Source organism: Lepidochelys kempii, chromosome 8, assembly GCF_965140265.1.
Source record: "Lepidochelys kempii isolate rLepKem1 chromosome 8, rLepKem1.hap2, whole genome shotgun sequence".
Taxonomy (NCBI): domain Eukaryota; kingdom Metazoa; phylum Chordata; order Testudines; family Cheloniidae; genus Lepidochelys; species Lepidochelys kempii.
Window position 1 is genome coordinate 20,424,392 of NC_133263.1, and position 17,387 is coordinate 20,441,778.

At 43.3% G+C, this 17,387-nt stretch overlaps 1 protein-coding gene across 1 annotated transcript; it reads left to right on the forward strand.

The window, feature by feature from the left end:
• Positions 1-678: 678 nt before the first annotated feature.
• On the forward strand, positions 679-16,099 carry STC2 (stanniocalcin 2). The gene is made up of 4 exons (XM_073355777.1): positions 679-1,082; positions 3,522-3,664; positions 6,684-6,895; positions 12,437-16,099. The coding sequence occupies exons 1-4, from the start codon at positions 815-817 to the stop codon at positions 12,828-12,830; spliced, it is 1,017 nt and encodes a 338-aa protein (XP_073211878.1). The 5' UTR covers positions 679-814; the 3' UTR covers positions 12,831-16,099.
• Positions 16,100-17,387: the final 1,288 nt, after the last annotated feature.

The following is a 17,387-nucleotide window of genomic DNA, read 5'->3' on the forward strand; positions in this document are numbered from 1 at the left end:
TCCTTCCAGTGACTAGAGGATCGCTGGGGCTTCCTTCTCCTTTTTACAAAGCAACACATGGGAAGATTACACACATCCAGATTTGTTTGCATTCCACCCCCCAGCACCCACCCCTGGGCACTAGGAATCCTCCCGAGCTGGGCTCCCTGCCCGTCTCACCCAGCGGTCAAACTAAGGTCTGCAGTGCACCGCTACGGGAGCTACACCCGTGCAGGGAGTCAAGCTTTAAGGAAGGAGCGGGGGAGGGGAGAGTTTTGTCATTTGATGTATCCCCATTCCAGCGTCCCACGTGGAAACCCCCTGCCCCCTCTTCCCGGCTGGCTCCCCCCAAATTCTAATAATCATTACAAGGTGTACACTCTCCTCCAGATCCCTTGTCAAGCAACGTGCTTTTTACAAAAGGAAAGAATAGATATGAGGGGGACGTACTGGACCCCAGAATCCCCTCTTTTCTCCGTCTCCTGGTGTTGCTTCATAACCTGCAATGGCTGAGCTGTTCCTTCCGAGAAGCAAGATTCTAACCGCAGTCTGTTCCTGCGTTTACATGCTCCTGGTTGCTCAGGATCATTATTGTGCAGTTTGCAACCTGCTGATGCAAGTTTCCTCACATTTTGTTCCGCGACGTGTAGTAGTTTAGAACGAGCGCCGCCCACTACGCGTGTTGTCACAGGGGGACAGGGCTCCTATTGGTCGGGCTGGTGGACAACACCTGCTCGACTCCTTCATTCAAGTGACACCAGAGCTTCCAGGGATATTTGAGGCACCATCCTTTCCCTTTCTGGCCACTTTCAGCACTTGCACCAGCCCTGATCACATGCTATCCAGCCAGCAGATGACAAGAAGAGCAGTAGCCTCCATTTATACACCCTTTGAAAAGAAACAGAGGTGGGAAACCCACCAAGGTCTCCAGTGTGGGGTTGCAACCAGGACCATGTGTGCAGAGCTGTTAAGTAAATTAGTGACCCTGGCGTTGGTATTTGCAAGCTTTGATCCAGTTTTGGGCACAGAAGCCACCAATCCGCCGGAAGGTCCCCAAGAGAGAGCCCCTCAACAAAAAGGGCGGCTGTCTTTGCAAAATACAGGTATGTGATCTAAAAAGTGGGGGGAATGCTTGAAGAGGCAGGTCTAATTAAACTCAAATGCAAACAAACTGCATGTTACATATTGTTCAATAAGGAAGTAGTTGTAGTGAAATGGACGTGTCTTTCTGTTGTATTTACAGAGTAGTGGATAACTAGACGTGCATAATGACATTTATTTTTTTGCGTGTGACTGTCAAACATAAATCAGGAGGAAATAAGTGTTCACTCCTAATTACCTTTAAAGCGCCAGCTAGCCAAGCACGTGCTGTCCTTTGAATCGCAGAGACAAGGAGCCCGCTGCATTTAATCTCTGCTAAACAATGATGAAATCCTTATAGATATCAATTTAGCGGCAACTGGAAAGTTATTCCACGTGATCATAAATGGTGAAGACGCGATTTTTGTTTAAGACTATAGTTACTTGTGGCACCGAACCAGGAAAGTGCCATGGCCGTCCTTGCACGTTGCAAGTCAGTCCAGTTCAGTCCTTTAATTGTAAATAAGCCAGTCATTCTGTAGGCAAACAAGAAACTCCAGCAGGTCAGACGCAGGCGATTTCTAATCCAGGAGATGCTGTTTGAGCAGAGGTTTAGATTTTGTCTGAAAGAGAAGGTTTCTCTATGCTAAGTACACAGTTAAAACGTGGAGGGGGGGGGAACGTGACTGAAAATTACTAGAGCTGCTGCCTCCTTCTCTTGCGCAGAGAACCAAGTAATGATGCAATTGGCCATGGGGTTTCTCTTCTCATCCCTCCTAGTGTATTATCTGCCTAGTAGAAAGAACCGAGGCGTGCACTCTATTGGATCTTTTCCCAAGCATGGAAAGAGCGCGAAGAAGCTGTACACTTTTCTCGTTCTCTCTTACTTTTTTTTTTTTTTTTTTTAACTGTCTCAATGCTGCAAGCCTTGTTTAAACACACACACGAGCCGGAATGCACGAATGCCCATTAGGGACTGCCACATGTGAATCACGGCTCTGTGCAATTCTCAGCAAACTGGAAGCCAGGACATGTGATCCGAGAACCGTCTGCATCCAAATGCCAACAGAAGCACTACAGCTGGGCTTCCAGACCCAAAAAAACCCAAGATGCAGTTACACAACGCTTGACAAAGAGACCCCTTTTCGTTTTGTGTGCCTCTGCATCTGCAGCTTTCCACATGGGAATAACAGAATGCCGGGTCACACTGATTAACTGATTTCCAGCTCCCCTGGGTTTTGTAACTGCAAAGCCCCATGTGGCTTTTCCTGCCCTCCCCCGTCTTTTCGCTCCCTCTCCGCATCTCATAGCCTTTCTTTCTACCTGAACACAAACTCTGAAGACATTGTCTGTGTCGTTATTACAGGGTGTTTGCACATATTAATTTTCTTTTTGTGATCTATTAAGAGACATTACATTGTCTCCTCACTCAGCACTTTACATCAACAGTTTTATCTCCTTTTTGTCCTAAGTGGATTAAAATTAAAAGGAAAGTTGCTGTGAGGGATTTCAGATGGCAACATGTCAAGGGGGAAGGCTGCAGATGTTTTAAAAGCATGCTGTGGTTTAGAGAGGGCTACATCCCAAAAGTGAGCTTTAATTAAAGGTGCCACTCGTAAATGAGTACAACAAATTCTTAGCATCCTCAGTTCTACTCTAAAAGCTGCCCCTATTTGACTTTATCCTTAAGCTTCTCACCAACCACCTTCCTTTTGGCAACATTTTTTTAAGGATGGGCAAGGAGCTGCCTTGTTAAGATTTTTATTTGAAGGTGTCCGTCCAATGTCTGAAGCAATATTATTTGCTTCAATATTGTATAAAGTTTAGAAGGAAAAAATAACAGATTCACTATGCATGTGGCTGAAAGTTCTATTTGACTGTTGCATTCAAATAATCTGAATTTTTGGATAGTATTGAGGGTGGCGGGGAAAGGGCTCATGCAACAAGGGGCTCTGTCCCCCATTGAAAATTAGTGGGAGTTTTGACATTGACTTCAAAGACAGCAGGATTGGGGCCCCCAAGGATCAGAAAATAGTGGTGTGATAATCACCAGACACTAGTTCAGAGTACTAGACAAAACAAATTCTAGCCTGATCCTGTAGTTCTCACTCAGGCAAAATTCCCATTTAAGTTAAGGAGGGACTTTGCGAGAGTAGGAATTGTAGATCTAGCCCATCATATGCTCTGAAAGAATGAAACAACATTAGATATTTTCAAGTGACTATGGCTACGATGTAAGTGGAGTGAATTTGGCATTTACTTTTTGGATCTCATATTCATAACAAAATGCATAAAAATGTTGGCCTAATTTCTGCAAAAAGTGGATATGCGGTGAGTACAGGAACTGTTGTCTCATGTGCTTTTTCTTTTGAACTGATGATCTTAGCAAAATAACTCTTCTCCCCCCCCCCCCCCATCTATGAATATTTGTACAAATTAACCATAATCAATGGTCATTTTAGCTGAAATCCAGCACTGCCTGGTTAATGCTGGCGATGTGGGATGTGGAGTGTTTGAATGCTTTGAAAACAACTCTTGTGAGATCCGAGGCTTACATGAGATCTGCATGACTTTCCTACACAACGCTGGAAAATTTGATGCCCAGGTAACCCAAAAAAAAGGGTGAAATGCCCAGAAGTATATGTTTAGAAGGTGCTATATTTAATTTAATGATTTTTTTTAAATACATCTTTAAAATAAGTCTTTAATTAAGGACCAGATCTGCTCTTCCACATGCCCAACTCCCATTTCCTTTATTGAGAATTGGATGCGTACAACCAAGGGCTTGATTCTTTCTGCTCCCATTCAATTCAATGGAAAAACTTCCATTGACTTGAATGGTGCTGTATCAAGCCCCAAGAACAGAATAACATATGCATTATGTTTAAGTTGTCTTATGCTACAGACATTCTGTTTCCTACCAAACTGTACCTCCACCTAAGAATTTTTTCCTAGTGGGCCTGTGATAACAAAAATGGAATGGTGATGATGCCATGAATGGATCCTGCAGTCCTCACTCAGACAAAACTCATGCTGCATTCATTAAGGACTGTAGGATTGATCCTATTGACACAAATGGGCATTCTGCCAATAGGCTGAAATACTGTAAATTCTTCGAGACACAGTCAGTATTGTGTATGTATCATTTTATTGCTTAAGTGACATATGCATATATGATGATAAAAATATCTCTATATCTCAACTGAAGAATCACACTTAAGCATTCCCTATGCAAATCTGATCAAATTAATTCAAGCGGGTTGATGGATACACTTTTCCAAACCATCTAAGTGACTTAGGAGCCTAAGTCCCATTTTCAAGTCACTTAGGCATGTCTGAAAATTTTATCCAATGTGAGCTTGTTAAATTATTTTCAAGAACTACACACAACTAGCACAGGCATCTCCAAAAGCTGCTGTATTCAAATAGTCCTTTGGCTCAAACACTGACAATAAAATACATTCTTTAGGCAGTATGCGGTATTAAGTTTGTCTCCTTCATTTTCTCCCCAGACAATTTAGGCATCATTGAAGCATCCTGTTATTATGTCTCGTAAACCTACTCTCCCATTTCAGTGTGGAGAGAAGAGAACATTACGACGGGCCAGCGGCATTTGGCTTGACGCGTGCAGTTTACAGCATAACTTTACTGATGTCACCCAGCTGTAGGCTAATGGCACTTTACACAGCATAGTAGAAAGCAGAACTGTCTTGCAGATCCAGCTGTTCTATTTAGTTGGGCCATGGGACCAGACCTAGCAGAAAACAAATTCCCCTGTGCTGGAGATTTTAGGCTGAGATTTGCAAAGATACATAAAGGATCTGGATGTCCATTAAAATTGATGGGAACTGTGTGTCCAGATCCTCTGGGCATCTTTGAAAATCTAAGCCTTAGTTTCCAGGCAGCTGCCAGAGAATGATAATTAGAGATTATTTTATTTTATACATTATATATTATCCACAAGCAAAAAATTTATGGAAGTAAAACCATGGGAAAACCGAACACATATATGAAATTATTGCATAAAAGCCAGCAAATAATTGCTCCGTTGGACATGTTCATATCTTTAAAGAGAACAGGGGCTATTTTACATTCAGATTGTTTCTACTGCAATGCAAAAACACTGGGATCCATGGGAACAAACTGTCCTCTAAAATATACATGTGTAATTCCCATTGACTTTAATCTCTTCTCTTCAGTTTCTTTTACTGGCCTTATCACCACAAGTTCCAGAATCCTATCTGACATGACTACCGTTTGTCACGTGTGATTCTCTCTTTTCCTTATCCCCCTTTTTTTCTCCAATGGCAAAAATGTGAGACTGTTTTTTTTAAAAAAAAACATTATTTCTTCTGTCTGTACAGTACTTAGTTAAAGTCTACTGTGTTATCTGTATTTGTTGCTGAATGCAAGGTCAAAGAAGTGCACCTGGCACTTGGAATGGACGGCGGTGATGTTTGACACAGTACTTCGATCAGTGGGGAGCACATGTGTCTTGCTCTCAGATTTGTGTGAATCTGGTGTAACAATTGATCTCAGTAGAGTTACACAGGTGTAAATCTGGAATCAGTGAGAGCAAAAATTGGCCCATTGATCACCCATCAGCTAGGATAACCTGAGGCTAATAAAAAATGGGGCAACACAGGATTGCTACCATCCAGCTGTCACTCAACAAGAGAAGAAAAGCTGAGCATAGTTGCCAAGAGAATTGTGACATACATATACAGTAGGACTGGCAATAATATCTAATGGTGGAAAGAGGAAAGGATAGTGATGGGGGATGGGCATGCCTTGAATATTCCTCTGTAAAGCAATATGAGGAGAGCATGGAAGATGATTAGGGACATTGCCTAAATAGCCTTTATTGTCTTTAATACATATATATTTGCTTGTGAAGCCTTCAGATTGAAATGTCTTCCCTCCAGCAGACAAAAACATTGAGATGTTATCGTGGGTGGCTTATGAGAGTGGGCTGGTAGCACTGATTTGGGGACTCTTTTGTTGTGAGGATAGGGAGAGGGAAACAGGAAACACTGAAGCCAGTGGTTTCCTTAAGGGGACAGGGAGTGCTTCTATAAGAGCTATGTGAACTTTGCAAACTGATAAGGAAAGGTAGTTTTGGTATGACTGACTGTAAATATCCCCTTTGTGGTCCTGGAGACTCAAAACACATTCGGTCACTCTCATCAGTGATGTAAGCCCAATGTAGTCCATGGTGACAGACCAGGAATGAATTTAGTCCATTAAGTTGGGCTCTCTGTTGTTTAGAAATGAACCCTCTTCTTTCTCTCCTAGACCAACAAGGACAGGGGTTGTGGTAGAGGCAGGGCACTCAGTGCTGAGAGGAGGCAATGAAAGCATCACATAACCATGGAGAAACCATGGAGAAAACCAGACACAACCAGCCTAGGAACAGCATCCAGCCTTTCTAGAATGGCAGGTCAGGACAACCTGACATGGCCTTTAGGAGCAAAGAAATAAAACGGGGGAGACATTAACAAATAGCCTTAGCAGTCTAATAACCCTTGACACTGTCATGTGGAGGAGTGGCTAGTTGAGCATAATATCACCTGATGTGCTTAACGGACGCAAATACAGAACTACTCCGTTTCTTATCTTCTCAGGGAAAATCCTTCATTAAAGATGCTCTGAAGTGTAAGGCTCACGCCCTGAGACACAAATTCAGCTGCATCAGTCGCAAGTGCCCTGCCATTAAAGACATGGTGTTCCAGTTACAGCGGGAGTGCTACCTGAAACACGACCTCTGCTCTGCCGCCAAGGAGAATGTCCAAGTCATTGTGGATATGATTCACTTCAAAGACCTGCTGCAACACGAGTAAGTATGAGTGTGCAAGGAGCCTAGTATTGTAGTGAGGGTGAGGGAAGAATTTCACCTAAAAATATATGTCATCTATTGGGTTGTTTATTCATTCCCCCAGGAGACAGGAAATCCTGAGTTCCATCCCATCTAATTGTGTCCTTGAGCAAGTCACTTAACTATTCTGCCTCAGTTTCCCATCTGTCAAATGGGGATAACTCTTTTTTCGTAGAGGTGCTGCAAAGACTAGTTGATATTTTACAAAAGTGATGAGTATTATCTTACACAGACATGACCATGGGAGGGAAACAAATGTGTTGAAGTTGGATCGATTTTTTTAGTTATGACATTATTTGTTTCCAGAAGTACCCACAATGTGCCAAGCACTTTCCAAAAAAAAAGAAGGCTCAGTTCGTGCCCCAAAGATCTTGTATTCTAAAAGAGAAAACTAACTGACCGAAGAAAGAGGGAAAACATAAGTGAAGTGGTCAAGATGGTATTTACACTAGGTAATAATAGTTTGATGCCACAGTTCTATTTTATAAATAAATAGATTGTCCCCAGGTATCTGCAGCTGTTACTGAAATGACAGATGTCATACTCTCCCCTCATCCAAACAACATAATCTTGCATGAAGATTAATTGCAGTCCATTTCTGATTTGCTTTATGAAATTCCCAAGTATTCATATCCCTAAAGTATCTTGTTGTTGCTGTTAGTCAGAGAAACTGACTAGACCTTCATGAAGAAAAGCTCCCATACTCCTATTCACATCACCCCATATGCTTGCCAAGGAAATGTCTAAGCACATAAATGCATACAAAATGGAACATCAGAGTCTAGATTTTCAGTAGTTCCCCTCTTTTGAGAGTACAGTTTACACCTGCAATGAATAGCTGGGATAAGTCTTAGTAATAACACATCTAAACTACTAAATTGCAGGAACAAATCAGACACAGACTACTGTGGTTTGTGCCCACCCTTAATTTGCTGGTGCAAAAATGAGAGAATACTTTTCCGCAGGTGGAAATTGCACCCAGAAACAGGGACGCTCAGCCACAGGCTGGCAGAAAAATTATCACTGGCTATCTTCATACCATACCCCGATGATTTCTCATTCCCTATCGAATAACCAAACCCTCCAAACCCATAGACAACGACAGATGATAACACCCAGCTGGTCTATAGCACTTTTCATCAGAAGATCCCCAAGTGCTTTACCAAGGAGGTCAGTATCATTATTCCCATTTTACAGGTGGGGAAATTGAGGCACAGAGCGATGAAATGACCAGTTCAACTTTCAAAGTGTATGTTAGTGTTGCACTCTTAAAATCCCAGCCTAATTCCTTTAGGTTCTGATAAAAATCCCACCCTTAAACTCCAGGTTACGCTTAAGGAGAGTGGAGCTGTGACACTAATTTACTCCATCATTAATTACAGTTTAACAAAGTAAACCCAGCCCACTGAAAGCAACATTCCTTCCATGGACATGGACCTTCCTGGAGCTAGGATCAACAGCATGGCTGGTGTCCTCGCTGTCGTTTTTGCATTGCCATTTCTGGTCTCTATCCCCATGGTGGTAGGGAATGAGAGTGCTGTGGAGGCACCAGCATGCCAGGCTTCTTCGGGGACAGTGAGGGCAAGCAGTGCATCACATTGTCCACCAGCACTGGCATTTCAGGAGCTGCATTAACAGGCTGTAAATTGGCGGATACTTGTCTACAAGTAAAACTTTTTAGCTCCATAGATGAAAAGTGCTGTAAGACCAGAGTGCTTTGCCAAGGTGAATCAATGTTCCCCACTTTACACAGTGGGTAAGGCCAGAATTCTCAAAAGTGGCCTCAGTTTTTGGGTACACCTCCGGCTAGGTCAGCGAAGCTCATTTAGAGCCGTGAGTAATCAGTAAAATTCTCACTGGCTCATTTGACAGGCATATTAAAGACCATGTCCTGTCCCTTCACAATTCCTGTTTCAGATAAAGACAAAACTTTAGACCAGGAAACATTATTGACGCTCATTCTCACCACCTCCTCCTGTACTATTCCAAAATGAGCAGTCTTTTGCCATATTATTTTCACCATTTTCTCTTCATGTGTAAGCTAAATAGCATCTTGTGGACAGTAAGGGCACCTCTTGGGGAGAAGGTTGGGGGAATGGAGGTTTGGATCTATTTTTTTTATTACAATGGTGAAAATGGTCAGAACAGTTGCACTTCCGGGACCTGTTGCGTTCCAAATAACTAAAAAAACCCCACCACCACCACCCTAGTCAAGAATCCAAAGATGGATTCTTTATTCCTTAAACTCCCTCCTTCAAAGAAGTTGCATCCCCAGACATTCAATTTAACAACAGAGTAAAATCTTGGAACTTTCATCCACTCTACTGTCCTGGTTTGCTAGCTCTCCTCATCCCTACCTGTCTATTTTGCCTGTTTCAAGTGTATAGCTTCAGGTACAGGGCTCATCTGGCACCCAGCACTATGTACAACTGGTCTCCATCGAAGACGACATCAGCACCACTCCATGTGCCAGATTCAACCCTGGTGTAAGTGGGCTGGGCACACCACTGAAATCAATGGAGCTGCCACTGCTTACACTAAGGCTGAATTGGGACCCTTGAGGATGCTAAAGTTGTAATTCAGGTGGTTCCTTTGACTAGAGACTTTTAACTGTGTTGCCCTTCTGGGCTCTCCCAGCCTGCCTGCTAACAGCTGAACTGTTGTCTGCTCTGTTGGCATCTTTTGGTGATACTGCCTTACCAGCGTGCTCCTACAAGTGTTCTACTTGCCCTCCCTGACACTTTGCTAAGTAAGCTGGGCATCATCTATTCACTGGCCATGTTGTGTCATGTGAATGCAACACCACAGGATGTGACTCAAATTAAAAATAGTCAGTCTGTAGTTTTCCCAGTTAGCGGATGGGTGCCAAGTGTGATCAGTATTCTGCCTGTGCTCTCAGGCTAACCCAAAGGCTTTGAGTCACTTGTCGTAGAGTGGCAATCTTCTTGCCATCTGCCTCAGTTGGGTGGGGGTGAAGATACACAGTTTAGATCACAAAAAGAAAAGGAGTACTTGTGGCACCTTAGAGACTAACCAATTTATTTGAGCATGAGCTTTCGTGAGCTACAGCTCACTTCATCAGAAGTAGCTCACGAAAGCTCATGCTCAAATAAATTGGTTAGTCTCTAAGGTGCCACAAGTACTCCTTTTCTTTTTGCGAATACAGACTAACACGGCTGTTCCTCTGAAACAGTTTAGATCCTTAGTGATCCCGTTAGCAAAGAAATGGAACCAAATAAGTCTGGATAAGACAACTCAAAATGGTAACAAACTATGCTTTCAAGGTGGACTTCAGGTCTCCTGACTACATAGAATTAAATCAGTGGTCTATTGATCCCGCTTCCAGCAGAGTCAGAAACTTGAAGCTTCAGATGAAGGCAAATGAAAGTGATAAAACCCAGAGAAACCCCTAGCCTGTTGCACAATGCTATTCATGTGGGTGGGGAAATTCTTCCCTGACCTAGGCAGGTGATTGGTTTATGCCCTGAGGCGTTAGATTTGGTTACTGTTATGTACAATAATATGAGTAACTACTAGTGTTACAATTAAATGGCATGACTTTGCAAGTCAATTTTTTGTAATCAGCTACATATTTTAGGAACTTGATGGGCCACATGGGAAGGGAATTGGCTAATTTTTAAGGTCCCTTATCTCAGCTGACGACTAAGAGGGAGATGGAAGGAAGGAGACTGAAGGATGACCGCAATGAAACATGCATAGTCACAGAGCATTAGGTCTGCGGCAGATGTGCTGACAGGGTTTTGGAGAAAACACTATCTAGGTATTTATACCGTGCTCACGACTGTAGTATCTAATGATACTAAAAACATCTCCTTAGCTCAGGGCAAGTTTGCATATTTCCTTTTTATGTGAATGGCGTGTCCAGGAGGCTTCCCTCTGAGTTATTAGCTGCTATGGACAGCTAAATAAAGAGGACAAACCGCTAAAAAATATACTGTGGGGAACAATCAGGTCTGGCTAGGGTGAGATGGGACCTAATTGCTTTCTCCATCTAACTTCGGTGACTTTTGGTGGTGAAACTCACATTATCTCCTCACCCTTGGAGGCTCAGGTGTATACATAGAAATTTCATTATTCTTTTTCCTTGTAGGATATTTCCTTGCTGCTGCCAGCCCTGAGGAGGGTCCAGAGACCTTGCCCCTTCCATCCCTGAAAACATAAGCAGGGTGATGCTCTGATAAATCGCCACTAGGTCAGTTAGAAGCCCCCCTTTTTCAGCCCCCCACATCCCATCTATTCTAGAGAGCCGAAGATTCTGTTTTCAGTCCCAGCTTTTGCTCTCCTACAGTCCCCAGGAGTAAAGGCTGAGTCCCATATGGGCTCCCATGTGACAGTAATTTGTAGAATTGAATAAAGTGTGTAGAGGCCAGGTGTAGGACTGATTTAATATCTGTTAGAGAAGTATCAGGAAGCAGTATCCTACCCTGACAAGGTTTGGATTCAGTCATATAATGGGTGTTTTCTGGCTCGAACTGCTCTGAAATCACAATTTCACCATTAGCCTAAGGCTATGCCTACGCTCCAAATTACTTAGGTATAACTTACATTGTGGACAGCGCTACGTTGGTGGGAGAGCTTCTCCCGCCAACACAGCTACAGCTTCTCCCAGAGGCAGGAGTTATTAAGCCAATGGGAGAGCTCTCTCCCGTCGGCATAGAGTGTCTTCACCAGAAGTGCTACCGCAGTGTAGCTGTAGTGTAGACATAGCCCGAGTAAATGCAGGACTGGAGGCAGTCCATCTCTGGGACAGTTGGTGACAGTTCTGCCTCTGCTACATGTATGTTATTTATTTTCAATTTAAAAATAAATCTTTGTGCTTGTGGCAGCCAAAAGCATCACCCCTCAAATCAACGCAACCCTCCAGCCCATATCAACTCGGGTTCCGGGGGGGGGATAGGAGGGAGAACAGGGAGTGGGTACAAAGTTCATCTTGACTCCTCAAATGGGTGAGCTGTTCCCAATCATGCAACTGACTGATTAGACACCATGTAATCATCCACTTTTTTGTGCTTAAATACATTAGCACTATTGACTCCAAACATGCAGCAACCTGGGTCTCCTGACTCCTACCCCCTTGTTCTATCCGGTAGACAATTCAACATTCTGCATCTGTTGCCTGTCTTAACCCAACTAGCCATGTCTCTGTAGCAGCCATGCCTAATGCAACTTCCAGGTCTGTGTGGGGGGACATTATTGTTCACTTGGTGGAGATGCTGCCAAAGGACTCAAGTCTCAGTTGTAGTAACATGTAGGATATAAAGCATGGCTGCCAGGTGAGGGAACGGCTGTACTGCATTTAAGTCTTCTATAGCATCTGGCCACTAGCTGGCAAACACAGTCTGCCCATGCAGATGCTCTGGAGTAAGCAAGAGGAGAATGAGGCACAGTGACCTCACACCCACTTGCTGATGTGTAACCTACTTGCATCTTGCGACATGATTCTCTTTTAACTTCCCCTTCTGCTGTTTGATTTACTTCCAGGCCATATGTCGACCTGGTGAACATCCTCCTCACGTGCGGGGACGAAGTGAAAAAGGCTATCACCAGAAGCATCCAGACCCAGTGTGAACAGAACTGGGGAAGCCTCTGCTCCATCCTGAGCTTCTGCACCTCAGTCGTGCACAGCGACTCCACACTGGGTCCTGAGAGGAAGACAGGTGAAGCCACCAAAGCCTCTACCAGCCGTGGGGACATACTAGTCCACCCAGAGTCTGACCACAGGGAGAGCTCACGAGCTGCCAAAGGAGAGAGAGGTGGCAGGGCTCACTTGAACACACACCCCCGGGTTAAAGCTGGAGCTTACAGCCCCAAAGGGGCACACGGGATCATTGAGCGGGCAGAAGAACTGTCCGATTTCTCCGACATCCGAAGGTGAAAGGAGGCACCAACTCAACCCTCCCCCTACACCAAAACTTCCTCCATTGAGTCCATCTTCTTAGCTATGGACATTCCAAAACCTTTACCATTCAGAGGGGTGATGTCAAGCACAGGGCATTGTGGGATATGTGGACTTCAGTGATAGTGTATAGATTAGTAGAGGAGAGCAGTGGTTCTGGGTTATTGATTGTCTCCAGAGAATTTGACACTTACATAACCAATGGGTGAGACAAAATGTTTAAATCCTCCCCCCCTCCCCCCCGCTTTTAAAAACAACAGAACAAGTGGATATTGTTTTCAATTTGATTGTCTTTTGGTTGGGGAAAGGGATGTGGGGAGGGCTCAGCCAGATTTTATTTTGGCCAGTCACAGCTCCGCTATGCTTAGGGGGCAGTCTCCAAGCAGATGGCAGAATCCCAAAGGGATCTTCTCTGCCCAGGGCTGTGAATGTAAGAGTTCAGAGTGGGCTGTTGTGACACTCTAAGTAAATAAATGTCCAGTTTATTGCACGGGGAGATTGCTGTTTTGAGCTATGTCATTTTCTCTTAAGTCCTGAGCCATTGTTCCTGTCTAGGTGACAGTACCCGACTTAAATGCCCCCTTGTATGTATTTTAACCACTGCTTAACTTTACTTTATTTATCCAGTTACTCAAAAATGTCAGTGGCCTAAGTAGCCAGTTTTGTGACCTGCTTAGCATCAAAATGAACACATTTTCCACAGACCTCCAAAGTCCCCAGGCATGTCCTCTTTCAGAACCTGCAGCTGTGCTCACAGAGGAGCATTTTCTGCAGCATTTTCCCCACCTGTGGGCAACCCAAAATGTTGGGCTTAGGCACAAACAGTTGATGTGTCCTTAAGCTTTGTGGGCTTAGGGAGTATTTTGGAGGCCTGTTGAAGATCTGTCCCTTTTATTGTCTTTGGAAGCAGCATTATGGAGTTTGCAGGGCTCTAGAGACTCAGTGTTCTAAATCTGGCCACAGGTCATGATTTATCAAAGTGCCAAAAATGACTATGGGATAGTGAGAGATCGTTAACTTTTTTTTTTTTTTTTATAAACTAGCATAATGACTATGGGATAGTGAGAGATCGTTAACTTTTTTTTTTTTTTTTATAAACTAGCATACTGGGTAGTGACCTCCAAACCCTACAGAGTGAGTGGAATGCAGAGTGATAAGATGGGTTTGGAGAGCTTAATCTTCCTGAGTGATTTAAAGTTAGGGTGAGATGCTAGGGTGCATCCTTTCTTATCCCCATATACAAATGTGACCCTCAATTTGCACTGCTGCAATTACGTATCCTAGGATGTTATTCTTAAAACATTGGTTATCGTATCTAAAGGCAGGCAGGGGTGGGAACTTTAGTAACCTCTGTTGGGGAAGGATGATCTTTCTTGCAAGACCGTATCACACCAAGGATCTGAGCACTGGCCTTTTGCTTCAGGAGGCCTGGAGTCAAATCACCAGTGGTGGGAAGGCAGTTTGGTACAGACTGAACTAGCACAGGGAACTGACCTACATCTTTGTCACTTGGTGGAAGTGGAGGTGATTAGCAACACAGGGGATTTAGCCATAACTCCCACCGAGTCAAATTCTGCTTCTGGATATGTGTATGCGGCTCCCAGTATCTTCAGTGGGAGATTTGTGCATATATCCCTTAGCAGAATCTTGGGCATTACTCTTAATAGAAGACATGTGGGTAAATCTCCTTGGTTGGGAGGGAGCAAAGAACAACCATTAACCTGAAGAGTTACACCGTTATGCAGCCATCAACCTCTTGACCAAAAAAGACCCCGATCCTACTCCCATTGAAGTCTCTGACAAAACTCTCATCTGACCTCAGGGAATCTAGGATCAAGCCAAGAGCCCTTGAGGAGTGGGCAAGTTCCTTCCAGTATGTGGACAAGATGACCAATCCAATCATGGCAATGGTGGCCCGTGGCTCATACACACAGAGGGTGCAACTCAGAGGGACTGTAGTTCCCTAGCTAATGTCCATGCACATATACCACTTCCAATGGTTTGCTTTGAAGGACACCCTCCCTATCCCAAAACAAAGTGTCTTGCTGCTGGTGATGCAATAGGAAAGTTTTTGGTCTCCCTCACTGTGACCTCCTCAGGAGCATCCCACTACCCCATGATGATGCATAGGCATAGTAAAGGACAAGCTGAAACCAAAAAGAGAACCGAACCATGACAGCAAAAAGGACTTGCTATCAAGTTAATATTCTTGCCTAACTCCATTAAGGTCTCTCTCTCTCTCTCTCTCTCTCTCATTAAAGGTCTCATTCATCTATGAGAACCAAACATATAGCGATATATATACACTCTTGAATGTCTTAGTCAACATATCACCTCAGCATACATACAATTTACTTTTATTCATTCATTCTGCATGAGGAAAAGTATATATTCCTCCATCTTGTTAATTTCTTTATTGTTTCAAGGGGGCAGGGGATTTTGTATATGGCATAACATTTTTTCCTCTGTGTGTGAAGATTTTCTGTGTTCATCTACTGATTCCACATATGCTATTATTGTAAATATTTAACATTTCTATTTATTATAGTGTCTCCATTTAAAAACCAAACACTGCTGGCTATGGTAATTTAAATGTATGTCATGACCTGTGTTGTATATATTCATGCCACTAGTATGTTTTTGTTGTTGTTTAAAGCAACGTAAATATAATTTTATACAGTTCCATAATGTTATTGACAGCAAAAATCATTTATTTATTGTTAAACCTTCTTTCATGTCTAATAAGTAGGGTGTGTTTACCTGAGAGTATGTTATCAAGACATCTACATAGCCTTAATTCTTTGTAAAATCAATTTTAAAAGAAATCTACTGTCCCCTTAGAGACCCTATGATACTTTGATCACCAGTCCTCCCAAACCTGCTGCTTGCGAAGGAGATTTAGCTTAAAAAACAAGGTCTGGATGTTTCTCTTAAGCTTTGCATCTGGAAAAAAACCACCCATAAGAGAAACTGAAAAAAGTAAAATGCCTACTGGAAAATATATAAATAACCCATCACCCCACAAAAACACTGTCCTACCTTTAAAAATGAAGTTCTGAAACATAATAATTAAAAAACTGTCCTTAAATTCCAGTTCTCTGGGAGAAAAACATACTAGTTCTATCTCATGTAGAATTTACAGCTGAATAAGCTTGTAAACATTGCATATGGATTTAGGTAAAGCTCTGTATCTTTTCACACTGCTATTATTTTTCCTGGAACACTAATAAATGTTTTGAATAAGTCTTGCTGAGATTCCTACTTTTATTTTTTAAACACAGTTCTAGCTATGTTGGTAAGAGATAAGAAGCCACTTTGAAGCTGGGCTTTTAAACAACATAGATACATTCTGTGGGCTAGACCCTCAGGTATGCCTGAGCTGCACTCGACTTACCTGAGCAAGGGAGAGGGAAGTGATTTCCTGCTAGCCCTTTCCCCCAATCCTGAGGGCTAATTTGACCCTGGAGCAAGTTAGAACAGCCTCAGGGATGTTCTAGTTTGCACCAGCTCGAAGGGTGCCCTAGGGCCATTTGCTCCAGCCACCTCCCTCCTACTCCCTGAACACATCTTTATGTCGGGGGAGCAGGAGCAGATGAAGTAGACATGACTGCAACAGCGGTATGCAACCTGGGGGTTCCCTATGCAAGCGAGGGACTCTTCAGCTGGCTCTTTAAGCCAGTTTTCTGGCCCCTTTACACTCTCAGAGTGGGGCCAGGAGATGGCTCTTTGTTTACTCTTTTGCAGTAGAGAAAGCCAAACAGCAGATCTTGACTCCATCATTGTATTATATAAAGGGCCTGATTCTGGAGTCCTTAAACTAAGCTCCCATTGATTTCAGTGGCAGTTTTGCCTAAGGGCTCCAGGGTTGTGCTAATTAGGTACATGTGATACCACTGTATAGATAAAAGAGTCCTGCTCAGTCTTAGTTATGTTTTTAAACTGTTCATCTTGAAGGGTGAGAAGCAGGTATGGAGATGCATTGGTGCTCACAGATTCATCTTTCACCTCTGGAGCCTTGGGGTCAAAGACTAGCTGCAATCAAATGGGTACATGAGGCTTGTTGGGTTTTATCCTAGTCCTCAGTAACTTAGATCAAAAAACCATTCCACAATTTGACATCCCTGGCACGTTTTGCTCAACAGAATTAACTGCTGGATGAAGCTCAATGGACCTGCAGGATGGATGCAGATTAGCATTTAGTTATGTTGCCAAAGTTGTATAGAGGAACCCAAGACTGGTGCTGCAGTCAGGATTGAGGTGCATTGGCAGAGCTGGGTAACAGGGTGTAGGGAAGCTGCCTGCATTGTCTCCAGTCCATTCTGCTTAGTTCTTCATTTTTATGACTGCTAAATTAACCCACGTGTCTTAAATATGGGACACGTTGCTTAAAGATGTGACAATTGCTGAGGATTTGTATACAGATGCAAGCCCAATGTGAGTTGCTCTATTACAGTCATTTCAGCAACAATCTGAATGTGCAGCTGTAAATGAAATCTTAGAAATCTGCTGGTCCCTGAGCAAAGCAGAGCAGCTAAA

Coding starts and splice junctions, on each gene's coding strand:
- STC2 (XM_073355777.1), top strand. CDS start 815: ATGCTATCCAGCCAGCAGATGACAAGAAGAGCAGTAGCCTCCATTTAT. Junction 1,083..3,521: donor GCTGTCTTTGCAAAATACAG/GTATGTGATCTA, acceptor TGGTCATTTTAG/CTGAAATCCAGCACTGCCTG. Junction 6,896..12,436: donor AAAGACCTGCTGCAACACGA/GTAAGTATGAGT, acceptor ATTTACTTCCAG/GCCATATGTCGACCTGGTGA.